This window comes from Bufo bufo, chromosome 1, assembly GCF_905171765.1.
Source record: "Bufo bufo chromosome 1, aBufBuf1.1, whole genome shotgun sequence".
NCBI lineage: Eukaryota > Metazoa > Chordata > Amphibia > Anura > Bufonidae > Bufo > Bufo bufo.
Window position 1 is genome coordinate 59,049,975 of NC_053389.1, and position 13,832 is coordinate 59,063,806.

Below are 13,832 nucleotides of genomic sequence, written 5' to 3' on the forward strand. Positions count from 1 at the left end.
CGGACCCATGGACTTCCATGGGTCCGTGGTCTGCATTTTGCAGGCAAGCATATGACATGCTGTATCTTTTCATAGAAAGCACTTTGAAGTCAACAGGTCCACAAAGAGCTTTCGGTTTTCCTGAGCAGGTTAAAGGCTATGTACACCTTTGGGGGCAATTTTTCTTTTATTACTGCTGTATACTTATTTTGAGCTAAAAATAATTTTTTCAATTGGTCTTTATTAACAATATGGAATCATTTTTTCTGTACGGAGCTGAGATGCTCTACTAGCTGCCTTTTGATTTGTTGTCCTTTCCGTCATCTGAGGAGCAGACTGGCTCCTTATCTCTGCTCTCTCACATCATAACCACTCATTAAAGCTCAATCCTTATCTTACTAATAAGAATGTGGCTTAAATAAGTGTTTATGACCTCTCAGTAGTTTAGAAATAAGGGTAATTAGATGACCGGCACAAAGTGAAAGTGCAAGTGCAAGTACCAGTCACACAAAAACAGTTAACCCTTTGTGACTAAACAGCTCAATATTTTTAATAAAGGCCAATTGAAAATATAATTTTTACCCAAAAATAAGTAAATCGACTCCAAAGGTGTACATAGCCTTTAAGAACTGAAAGCTGAGCTCTGATTAGTTGCCATTAGGCTACTTTCACATTAGCGGCAGCCTTCTCCGGCAGGCTGTTCTGGCAGGTGAACAGCCTGCCGGATCCGTGCTTCAGCAAGTCCACGGGTGCCGCTGGAAGTCCGCTTTGGCCCCATTCACTATAATGGGGGCAGGCCGGAGCTCCGGCCGCAGCACGGCAAACACGCAGAGAGGCGGCCGAAATAAAACTACGACATGTCGGTGGGGGAGGGTCCAACACCAGGTGGACCTCCACAGTTACATCTCAAAACAATATAACAAACTAAACTCAAGCAACCTCCTTTTTAGAATCAAAGTAGAGACATGTCTGTGAAGGTTCTCATTCATCCAGGTCACGGTATATCAGTAGTAATGACTTGTACAAGGAACCTCTGGCATTAAATACCAGTGACTCATGCTTCGGCCCCTTTAAGGTGGCCAGACATTCAATAGCAGACAGCCAAATGTTTGTTGGGTAGACCACCAATTTTCCAGACCTCCCTATACACGTACGTGATCAATTTCATTAAGCTTGCATGAGTTTGGCGGGAGGGCAGTAAGTCACTGGCAGATACCTCCTCCTTTAGAACAAAGGATGGGGCATGTAAAATTCAACATGTCCAAAAAAGGCTTAATAAAGGACAGTGGAACGTCAAATAACATTAAATGGCCAGCCAGTCTACTAAAAAAGGCAGGTTTGGCCAACCTTAGTCTTAGTTTGGGAGCTGCTACCGTACGTACAGACTCCACCAGGTACCGTATCTACAGAGATATTTTTCTCTACACTCAACTCTTCTAGAGCATAATACTCTGTAATATGACAGATGGGACATCTTTTTTCTATAAGACTCTGCATCTCCTCTTTATATAGAATTGGAGGCATCTACAGAGGTACAATAAGTGCCCATACACTTGCATGGGCGCCATATTACAGCGCCATACAACCGTAGGGACCGTCCATATGGTTAGCACGGTTGCCTGCAACTCTGGTCTCAAATCCCTCTAAGGGCAACACTAACATGGAGTTTTCATGGGTTTCTTCCTACACATCTCAAGCATATCGAGCACAGGGACCGATTGTGGGTGATAAAACTCTGCAGAGTGCTGCGGAATATATTGGCACTACATAGATGTAGCAGAACTAAAAGGAATTGTGATAACACATGTCACAGTGTTATCTCCTGAAAAAAGTGATTGAAAAAGTCAATTAACATTTTCTTGCCAATCCGTTCTCTTCTGGCTCTGCTACATCTGTATAAACATCTAAAATAATAATAATGTACTATTCACTTTTCAATGCAAATCTACGAAATCTCATTAAAGTACTGACGGCCGTTCCGTCATCTCCACTGAAGACAATACAACGCAGACTGTAATAATGTTTTTATGAATTATTGGTAATCCACAATGTGATCGTTAACAATACCAAAATGTTGCATTTCTGTTGTATGAACTGGAAAAAGAAGTAGGTTGGAGGCACACCCACGTGACGTCGCATCCGTTACCTTCTACAAAGTACCGCCAACACACGTAAACCCACATTGCATTACATTACACAATTGCATTACTTATCTCGAATACAAAAAAAAATATGTTCACCTTCTGAATATTCAGTCATTCTTTAGTTACCCCCGGAGCAGCAGTTTACTTAAGTATACAATTGTGTCGACCAATTTGGCAGTTGTCAACGTGATGTCATTTTGGGTGGAACTGGACGCTTGGAGGATGGGTGCAATGACAAGGTTCCATGTTGAGTTTTTGTCGGAAATGTCCACTGTGATCTGTCCAGCCAGAAATGAAGACAACACAAAATTCTCACAAGCCTCCGAGACCACCCATTACTTCTTACATATGATCACCCCTTAAAAGAGGATTGTACCTGTGGCGGCCCAGCAGCCCGTACCTAGAATAAAGTAAAATAAAAAACTCCCAACAGTAGACAAAGAAATAATAAAACTATCCAACAAATTTTTTTTTTTTAAAAACTCTACAAAGAACCCAGCAGTAGATTCCAGTGTTTACAGCAAGGAATGGCAGGATGTGATGGACTCGAAACATGAGATGGCGATGTATCCGCTTCCAGGAGGGACCGGAAGGTTGCATATTTGACATATACATACAATCGGGATAGTTTTTTTTGGGGTTACTGAACCTTATGCATGTGTTTTGGATGTTAGGACTCTTCTGGCCTTTTCAGTAGTATGCTCTGTGCATCGGAATGAAGCCATGGCAAGCCTTATTGAGGGCAATATCAAGTAGTTGTGCGTTTCGCACAACATCTACTGTGTAAAGAAAAAGCATGCGTTGCGTGTCAACCTTATGGAAAGGAACTGAAACACGATGAGACCGTGACCCTGTTTGTAAGGTTTACGTCACCTCATGACAACGTTACGTGAGGCTGAATGTATAGCAGTTAAGAGGAATGGAGGGGGGGGGGTCTGTTTTTTTGTTTTTGTTTTTTTTAGGCCGCAAAGACCCAGCAGTTGTGAGGCATAAAAAAAAAATACTTTAGATATCAAGAAACAAGACAATGCTCTGATCACGTAATCATTGCTCCTGACAACCTTAAACACGTTCCCCATCTCAAGGGCCAGGGCATGTGCATGTGTCCAGCCACATAGGTCAGTTTATTCTGTACATCACTCTCACACGTACCACTCCTTCTTTGAGATGAAGGAACCATCATTCTGGGGCACAAGGTTATCGGGAAGATCTTCTGGCTCATATTGGAACCCTAGAGTTCTGTCCTCACCATAACCGCAGCGATCCCCCTCTTCCACTGTGAAGTACGGGCGCTTTGATTCATCGTCATACTTTGTGCTCATTTTACGCCCATTGATGCCTTCGTCATCTTCCTCCTCTTCGTAGCTAACGCTTCCTACCGGGCCTGGTTTCTTTTCGTCGTCAGAATCCTCAGGGTATTGCAAACTTTGAGCCATCGGTGGGTGCTGGGCCACACCAGCCTTGCTGTAGCCGTTTCCGTAGACGTGCTTTTTGGTGTTGTAGTCCCCCTTGAAGGTGTGATGTCTTCTTCGAAGCAGCACAAACAAGATAACCGAAACAGCTAGCACTAGAACTGCTCCGCCTACGGCCCCTCCAATGATTGTCGCGCTGAACATGGAGGAGTCGCTCTTGAACGTCTGTCCTGTAGGAGTCGGGGTGAAAGGGAATTCTGGGTAGGAAAGACAAGGAAAGGGACAATATCAGGTTCTGGATTCATGCTATAACCCATAGGCAGAGACGCAAATAGAGAGTAGTAGTATCGGCTATTCCCACCTGTTGACTGTTCTCAATTGGACCCTATACACCAGGTCAATGTGTTATAAAAAACTTATAGAAAACAAGACTTGTGTAAGGTAAGTACATTAGGGCTCATTCTCATGGCCGTTGTTCAGCCATGCCCGTATTGCGGCCCGCAATATGCGGGCACTGGCCTTGTGCACTCCGCATCACAGATGCGGACCTAATCACTTAAATGGGTCCGCAATCCGGAAGGTCGGTGCAGAACGGTGGCACTACGTAGTGCTTCCGTGGGGTTTCTATCTGTGCCTCCGCACCGCAAAAAAATAAGACATGTTCTATTTTTTTGCGGTGTTGACGGATCACGGACCCATTCAAGTTGAATGGGTCTGGATCCATAGCGGCAGCCACACGGATGGTGCCTGTGCATTGGGGACTGCAAATTGCGGCCCCCAATGCACAGAACGGCCAAACAACGGCCGTGTGTATGAGCCCTTACTGTAATAATGGGTTGTGTTCTATTAAAGGGAACCCGTCATATTGAACGTGCAGTCCGATCTGCAGGCAGCATGTTATAGAGCAGGAGGAGCTGAGCAGACTGATATATAGCTTTATGGGGGAAAGATTCATATAAGGCTCCATTCCCATGACCGTATTTTCAGTCCGCGTCCCATGCGCATTTATTTTTGTGGGGGGCCTTTTCTTGGCCTGAAAAAACCTCCTGAAATTCATTTTTGGGGGACTTTTTTTTTTGGGCCACACAATGTTTTACTTTTTTACTTCTTTTTTTTTTACTTTTTTATTTCCTATAGAAAAGTCTATAGGAAAACACTTGAAAAAAATGCCACACCCAAAAAAAGTCAAGGCTCCTTTCACAAGCTTTCCTTTCTGGTTTTGAGATCCATCATAGGATTCTCTTCCGTTCTGTCCCCATTCATTGTCAATGGGGACAGAACTGAACTGAACGGAATGCACCCGAATTCCTTCCATTCCGTTGCGTCCCATCAAGCAGCGTTTTTTTGTCCAGCATGGGATGCGGAGCAAGATGGATCCGTCATGACTCACAATGTAAGTCAATGTTGGCGGATCCGTTTTCTTGGACACAAAAGAAAACGGATCCGTCCCCCAATTGACTTTTAATTGTGTTCATGACTGATCTGTCATGGCTATTTTAGAGATAATACAACTGGATCCGTTCATACCGGATGCAGACGGTTGTATTATCAGTAACGGAAGCGTTTTTTTTGATCCGTGACGGATCCAGAAAAAACGCAGATGTGAAAGTAGCCCGTCTGTCTAAAAAGTGGCGCAAACTGGAGCAATTTGGCACAACTAGGGTTTCAACCCTTTTTCCTGACTTGCTCAAAGAGGGAAGTCGGGCTTAATGGGAAAAGGTGTAGCCTCACTTTTAAAGATGTGTGACCTAAGAGGCGCCATTTTGCCCCACAATTCTAGCGTAAAATTCTGTCTCGCAATAAGGGCTCATGCACACGACCTTATGTATTTTGCGTTCCGCAAAATAACGGATCAGCAAAAAATAAGGATGACGTCCGTGTGCATTCCGTATTTTGTGGAACTGAACAGCTGGCCCCTAATAGAACAGTCCTATCCTTGTCCGTAATGCGGACAATAATAGGACATGTTTTAACCCTTTGTGGAACGGACATACGGAAACGGAATACACACAGAGTAACTTCCGTTTTTTCTGTGGACCAATTGAAATGAATGGTTCCGCATGCGGTCCACAAAAAAACCGGAATGGAAACATAAAGAAAATACGTTCGTGTGCATGAGCCCTAAGCCAACCAATAGCTGGTGTACAGTCAGAGAGAAGTGTTTATCTCTGCACCACAGGATAAGGCCTCTTGCACACGAACGTGGTTTGGTTCCGCATCTGCATTTTTTGCGGCTCGGGTGCGGACCCATTCACTTCAACGGGGCCCCAAAAGATGTGCTGTCTGCATCCGTTGCTCTGTGCCGTGGCCCCGTAAAAATTATAGATCATGTCCTATTCCGTTTTGCAGACAAGAATAGGCATTTCTATAATGGGCCGTCTGTTCCGCAAATTGCGGAAGGCACACGGGGCGGCATCCGTGTTTTGCGGATCCGCAAAACACGGCACGTTTGTGTGCAAGAGGCCTAAATCTGATGCAGGTCTAGACCGCCGGTCTAAGCTTACACCATCTATAGTAGGGATCAGAATCTTCACAGATGAATCACTGACCATCTTGTCATGGATGTCGGATGTTTGAATGAGGCCTTATATTGAATCTTTTTCAATCTGCTCAGCTCCTCCTGCTCTGTAACATGCTGCTCCCAGATCAGACAACATGGACGGCATAACACGTTCCCTTTAAAGCTTTGCTCATGGCATCATGATAATGAAAATACAAATACAAATTTTCAAGAAATACAATGCAGTGGTGAATACCTATTTGAAAAAAAAAAGGAATTCATTGTGAAAATTTAAGGAGAGATTTATCAAAACTGGTGTAAAGGAAAACTGTCCACAGCAGCCAATCAGATTTCACCTTTCATTTTTCAGAGTAACTTTGGAAAATGGAAAGGTGGAATCTGATTGGTTGCTAGGTGCAACTAGGCCAGTTTTCCTTTACACCAGTTTTGACCAATTTCCCCCTTGGTATAAAATCCATTACTAGCTCTCTAATATGTCACTTCCCTTAGAACACTCTTTTAGATGACAGTTATTGCGTCCCTGCTAGGGTGGAGGGAGTAGGGAAGGAAAAAAGAGGAAAAATGGAGGATTTTAGGAAAGGCAGGCAAGCAGGTGGTGGGGCATACATATAAACTGTACAAATCAGTGAATAACAAGACACAGGCTCCAATGTCAATTATGAAGAACAACCAGCACATTTTTTTTTTTCTTTTGTGATCGACAAACCATCACGTAAATGATAATTACACCCAAATAACGCATGCTACACATGACGGCCACAGCGCACTTCTAAATGCAGGCTATTGAGCTCAGGAGGAAATTACGGAGAGTGGAGAAGGTTACACAGAGAATAAAAAGGGATAGAACCGGAGGATAAAAGTGATGCTGCTACTACTAAATACACAGGGGGTCATTTATCAAACTGGGGTAAAGTAGAGCTGGCTAAGTTGCCCATGGCAACCAATCAGATTCCACCTTTCATTTTCCAAAGGAGCTGTGAAAAATGAAAGGTGGAATCTGATTGGTTTCTATGGGTAACGAAGCCAGTTCTCCTTTACACCAGTTTGATAAATCTCCCCCACAGTGTCCAATTATCTAGATATTAAAGGGATCTATCAGCAGGAAATGTGATGATAAACCAGACACAATGCATTGTAGGGCTAGCTCAGCAGAATGTAATGACGCCTTTCACTTAGCGATACGTTCCTTCATTCTGGAACAAGAGTACTTTTATTCCATATGCAAGTGCACCGAGGGCGGGCCAAAGCCACTCTGTGAACCTTTGCTACTTCGGCTTCCTCTGTCAGCCCCTCCCCCTCTTTATTGATTGACAGTAGAGATGAGTGAATTTCTTTAAAATTAGATTCACCAAATTTCACACAAAAATTTGCTTAGTGACGAATTACTTCGCCACAAAGCGCATTTTTTTGTAAGTAGCGGGTGCAATGACAGGAAGCTGTGATAGCGCCGCCCCCATCATTGAAAGAACCCCTCAGATGCCGTGTTCATACATGATTGAGTGTACAAACAGTGTGAAACTAACATTAAAAAAAACATTACATCAAACTTACCACGTCCATTTGCGCGGGAAAGGCCGGCCACCAAGATCTTGGCTGAAATCATGTGCCGGCCGGCGTGATGATGTAATCTTGCGCCGCACTGGATTTCGGACAAGATTTTTAAGCAAGATGGAGGCTGGCGGCCTTTTGCGCGCAAATGGAGGCAGTAAGTTTGAATTTCAGGAATAATCGATTCGCTGACACGAAGCAAGAGGAAATTCGGCTTCTAGGCGAATCGAATAATTCCTGAAATTCGGATTGAATTCCACTTCGTGGGATTTGATTCGCTCATCTCTAATTGACAGGGTCAGGTTCCTGTAAAGTCATGTTGCCAATCAAGAAGAGGGAGGGGTTGTATGTAATAATGACGAAACAGCCGGACCCTGGCTCTTTCAGTTGAATGCGTCCAGTGAGGAAATCATGCTCTTTTCACAGGAGCGCACGGCATTATACTGATTTATAATGCTGTGTGTCTCTGCAAGACCTTCCTTCTACAGGATCATAGTGACAGAGTTATGTCAGTATAAGGGCTCATGCACACGACGGTTGTTTTTGTCTGAATCCGATCCACATTTTTTTACGGGTCGGATGCGGACCCAGTCACTTCGATGGGGCCACAAAAATGCAGTCAGCACAATGTGTGCTGTCCGCATCCGTATGTCCACGGCACCCACAAAAAAATAGAGCAGACAAGGATAGGACAGTTCTATAGAGGGCAGGAGGTTCCATTCCGAAAAATGCAGAACACACACGGCCAGTATCCATGTTTTGCGGATTCGCAATTTGTGGACCGCAAAAACGACAATGGCCGTGTGCATGAGCCCTAATTCTGTAAAAGTAAGGTCAGGCAGAGACACACAACATTATAAATCTGTATAATGCCATGTGCTCCTGCAAGACAAGCAGTGTCCAGAACGGAGAATCACACTCACATTCAATATCTGTCAGCCAGATGTTTGTTTGGTTGGCAGCTATTCTTCACCAATATCATATCGATGACCTTCGGGGATAGATCATCAATATCTAAGTCCCGGAAACCCCCTTTAATGTGCATAAGTCATTAAACGAAGCAGTATTTTAGACCTACTGGAAATGGTGCAAAGTGTGCGCAATCCATTTTATTCAATTTTTCCCAATGCTTTGATGATCTACATCCTGCAATGTGTGCACGTTCTCTACTCCATGTTCTCTCTTCTTCTTGTTATGTAACCTCTTTAGGGACTTCATACATTAAAATAATCAACACGGATGCAAAAAAAACGCAAACTGCCTCAATTACCGCATGTATGATTCCTGCTGAAGACGTGAATTCATTGACCTAAGAAGGGCCTACAGCACTTACTGGAGCCCCATGGCCTCTTCAAGCAGCTGATCGGTGGAGATGCTCGGCTGTTGCAAGGACATAAGTTTATCAAGGAGTCGAGCCAGATAGGTCATGTCATTGGCCCCTTATAGACAGGGTGGGTTTTCTATCTATAACCTAATACTCTGTTCATCGTCACTACTCTGAGTACACGTTTCCTCTGGATTCCTGGTTCTCCTACCAGTTTCTAGATGTTAGAGAACTGACATCTATTCTATAATATGTAGGTAAAAAGGTGACTAGGCTGTGCTAGCCCCTGGAAAAAAAATCATGAATATTACAATCTCAGAAGCCATAGCAGAAGAGGCCTTCAGGCGCATGTAAACTCTGTGCTTATGTTAGAGTGTGCTGGTCAGCAGGAGCAGACGTTTCAGTACTTTCCTTTCTTCTTCTCACTGAATCTGAGGACAGGAACCGAATCGGAACCCATGCAGAGGTCTGGGATTATGAGGTATCATAGCTTTGCTGGAGAATTCTAAATTTTTCATACATCAGAATGCATATATACATATATATATATATATATATATATATATATATATATATATATACACACACATACACATATACATCTTTTAGATATTTTAGTTTTAGCTTTTTTGAATCTATATCACATTTTGGACAAGCACAAGCTGGAGCTCATAAACCTGTCATTGGTCACCCACAGTGATTAGATATCATCTAAATTGTCACTTATGTTATTTTTCCAGTTGATCATAATAGATTTTTTTTTCCATAAATACAACATTGTGAGATTTCTAAACTTAAGTAGTAAGACAGGAATGTGTACGGGGGAAGGTGGGTGGGGGAAGGGGAAGGGTGTGTTGAAAGAGCTGGGGAAATGGCAAATTATTCCCTACAAGGAGTTGGTTCAGCCATTGGCAATTCCTATCACAGACATCTTTGTTGGAGACGTGTGCAGGCCTGCAGATATTTCCTGAACTATTCTGTTTACCTGCAGTCCTCTCTTTTCTGGGACAGACTGTTTGTCCCCGCCCTGCGAGAATACAGTAAGCCTTTTCTATCGCTCGATCCAGCAGTCTTGTAGGTGTGGAGTAGCTGGGACGTGTAGGCAGCACATTAGTTGCTCTAGTGCACCCACCGAAAAAAATTGTGCTTCAACAGGGCAGCAAAACAGAAAGACAGGATTCACGAGTGTCCAGGCAGTCGCTGCCAAGATGGCATGTACTTTGGTAGTATCTGCATGGAGCTATTCCATCCATTGGTAATAAAGCACAATGTGGCTGCAGAAAAAAATCCGTGTCCGGAGATCCCCTCCTCTACAATATGGTAACGCACGGGACAATTTTGTCTTAACCAAAGCCATAAGGAGATACAGCAGAAGCCCCAAGCACCTCTATAAGGGCTCTTGCACACGACCGTATGTATTTTGCGGTCAGCAACAAACGGATCCGCAAAAAATACGGATGACGTCTGTGTGCATTTCGTATTTTGCGGAACGGAACAGCCGGCCCCTAATAGAACAGTACTATCTTGCGGACAATAATAGAACAATTCTATCTTTTAGCAGAACGGATATACGGAAATACGGAAACTGAATGCAAACAAAAACGGAACGGACACAGAAAAGAAAATACGTTCGTGTGCAAGAGGCCTGAGGTAGTGTTTTTTGGAAAAAACATTGATGTCGTTTTTTGAGCCAAAGACAAAGGTGAATCCAGAAGGAAGAAGTTAAAGTCCTCCCATTCTCCTTCCACTCCTTGCTTTGGCTCTATAAAAAAATACACTGAGTTTAAAAAGAAACAAAAAACCGAAACTCTGGGTGTAAATGAAACTGCCCTTAGAACACTGTACAAAACGGAGTCATAATATGTCCATGAGCTAGCTGACGTCTCATTAACCTCTTCTTGCCGAGGGTCAATATAAGGTCCTCCTGGGAGTGTGATAACAGATTGTGTCTTGCCATCACCTAGTTAAGTGATAACCTGATACTAACATTATGACTGGCAACGGACACTATTTGAAAACTCGATGCATGTTGGGGAAGGAGGGATATACAAGGGAGACAGTTTGTGTCTTCCTTGCCTTTCTGCATATACAGAAATTAAAGAGGTATTCCATAGGATATGCCATAAATGTTTGATAGATATAGCTCCTATCTCTCCATTCACTCTAGAAGTAAGGAAACAGCTGTGTGCGACTATTTGTCTCTTCCCGTAACTCCCAAGTAAATGGAGAGAGCATGGCCTCCTCTTCGTTCATTTTAGTCCCAGAGGGATATCTCACTAGGTAGATCAGGGACATCTCTCTAGGTAGGTCAGGGACATCTCTCTAGGTAGGTCAGGGACATCTCTCTAGGTAGGTCATGGACATCTCTCTAGGTAGGTCATGGACATCTCTCCAGGTAGGTCATGGACATCTCACCAGGTGGGTCAGGGACATCTCACCAGGTGGGTCAGGGACATCTCACCAGGTGGGTCAGGGACATCTCACCAGGTGGGTCAGGGACATCTCACCAGGTGGGTCAGGGACATCTCACCAGGTGGGTCAGGGACATCTCACCAGGTGGGTCAGGGACATCTCACCAGGTGGGTCAGGGACATCTCACCAGGTGGGTCAGGGACATCTCACCAGGTGGGTCAGGGACATCTCACCAGGTGGGTCAGGGACATCTCACCAGGTGGGTCAGGGACATCTCACCAGGTGGGTCAGGGACATCTCACCAGATGGGTCAGGGACATCTCACCAGATGGGTCAGGCACATCTCACCAGATGGGTCAGGGACATCTCACCAGATGGGTCAGGGACATCTCACCAGATGGGTCAGGGCCATCTCACCAGATTTTTAGAGCAGTCTTTTTGCTCTACAGCTGGGATCGGAGGTAGCTCCAATTCCAACTGTTATCCCCCTGATTTCCACGGTCTGTGACCACAGCATGATCAAAGGGGATTTCCCTTCTGACTGGGTCCCAGTGATCCGATCAACGGCTGGGTAAGCCCTCTGCCATTGGTCCTGGGTAGTGTTAAGCGAACCTGAGTTGTCAAGTTCGGAGTACAAGGTTCGGGTTCAGGTTATCTAAGAATTCCGTTATGTATTCCGCTACCATGGACCATAAGTCCTGGGGACCTAGAAAGGACCCCAGGACTTTAAGATCAGAAATCCTGCTAGGACACACGAACGTTGCCCTAACCGCAACCTGTTCCATAGAGACACAGAGCATAATGTATTCATATACAGAAATATGCTAATACATTATAAAATCATTTTATAAGGCAGTAATTGCTTAATGGGATTGTAAAAAAAAGTAATAAAATAATGTAATGAAACATTTTTTTAATTAAAAAAAAAAACCTTGTAAAATATAAATAAGCAATTATTTTTCAGAAAATACTGTTTATGGCGCCTACATTATGTAAAAGCAAAAAAAAACCCCCAAAAAATAAATTATTACATATACACACGACCGAAATAACCCGAACAACTCATTGAACGGGTTATTCCGTGTGAAAATGCAGTGTCAGAAATAGTTTTTTTTCTATATTTACGATGAAAAAAGGCTATAAATTACAAAGTAATTTATATGTAAACTCAAACAGCACAAAAAAATATGCACTTTCTCCCGCCTAAAGCTAGGCCTTATACAGCCATGTCCATGAAAAAAAAAAAAAGTTATTAACCACGGAGAGGCAAAAAACTGAAAAAAAAAAAAAAGCTGGTCATTAAGTGGTTAATGGCTTAGCAGCTACAGAACATTGGCTTGTCTTTAACTCTGTGGAGAAGGCGATATTTAGAAACCCGATTTCCATAAAAGAGTAATCCCAAGACTGTGCATCCGTTACCACCCCCTGCAGACGCGGCAGCTATAAGAAGCCTGCTTTCCCGGGGATCCCTGACACCACAAGCCAAAAACGAATATCCAGCTAAAAATGTTATGAATAAACACTATCATTAGGATTTTTTTTTATTGCGTCTTAAATGAGTTTTTTCATTTATGTCATGACTGAGACGGGAGATTTATCAAAACCGATATAAACAAGGGCTTAGTTGCCCATAGCAACCAATCAGATTCCACCTTTCATTTTTCAGAGCTACTTTGGAAGATAAAAGATGGAATCTGATTGGTTGCTATGGGCAACTAAGCCAGTTTTGATAAATCTCCCCATGTCCCCTTAATTACTAGGGGCATGTGATTATTTCCCTAGCTTGGCCAAATCTTTTTGCAGTCCTTCATTCAAGACGTATCTTCTCCACATTCAATATGAGCCTCAATGAAAAGGCAAATTCTTTGTGAAATATTTGATCGGTGTCAAAAGGGATTTTTTCTGTACAGTAAGGTAAGTGTACGGAGTAGTCATTTACTGGAAAACCGAGAGATTTATCAAAACTGGTGCAAAGGAAAACTGGCCTAGTTTCCCATAGCAACCAATCAGATTCATCCTTTCAGTTTCCAAATGAAAGGTGGAATCTCATTGGCTGCTATGGGCAACTAAACCACGTTGGAAAATGAGAGGTGGAATCTAATTGGTGGCTATGGGCAACTAAACCATGTTGGAAAATGAAAGGTGGAATCTGATTGGCTGCTATGGGCAACTAAGCCAGTTTCCCTTTGCACCAGTCTTGATAAATCTCCTCCATTGGGTCACAATGACATAACTCAATCAATACTCAGCCTGAGCCCATGTTTTAGGCCGTTTTGGATGTCACCATGATGGACAGTCTGATATATGGACAGCGCCAATTCATTTACCTGTAATATTAACCTCCACTTGACCGGTCTGACTTCCAATGGTGTTTGTGGCCTCACAGATATAGGTCCCAGAGATGCTGTAAGTTACCGGGCCCCGGAAGAATATGGTATTATTTTTCACATCCGCACTGTCCGGGAGAGTCCCATTCGCCCTGCATAAAGAAT

General features: G+C 43.4%; 1 protein-coding gene across 1 annotated transcript in view; it reads right to left on the reverse strand.

The window, feature by feature from the left end:
* Nucleotides 1–1,986: 1,986 nt before the first annotated feature.
* The window catches only part of NECTIN1 (nectin cell adhesion molecule 1), a 105,261-nt gene continuing 93,415 nt past the window's right edge, over nucleotides 1,987–13,832 (reverse strand). The window contains exons 5-6 of the mRNA XM_040425091.1: nucleotides 13,668–13,819; nucleotides 1,987–3,792 (exon numbers count right to left, since the gene is read on the reverse strand). Coding sequence (XP_040281025.1) covers nucleotides 3,266–3,792; nucleotides 13,668–13,819 — 679 coding nt within the window. The 3' untranslated portion in view covers nucleotides 1,987–3,265. The remainder of the gene's footprint in view (nucleotides 3,793–13,667; nucleotides 13,820–13,832) is intronic.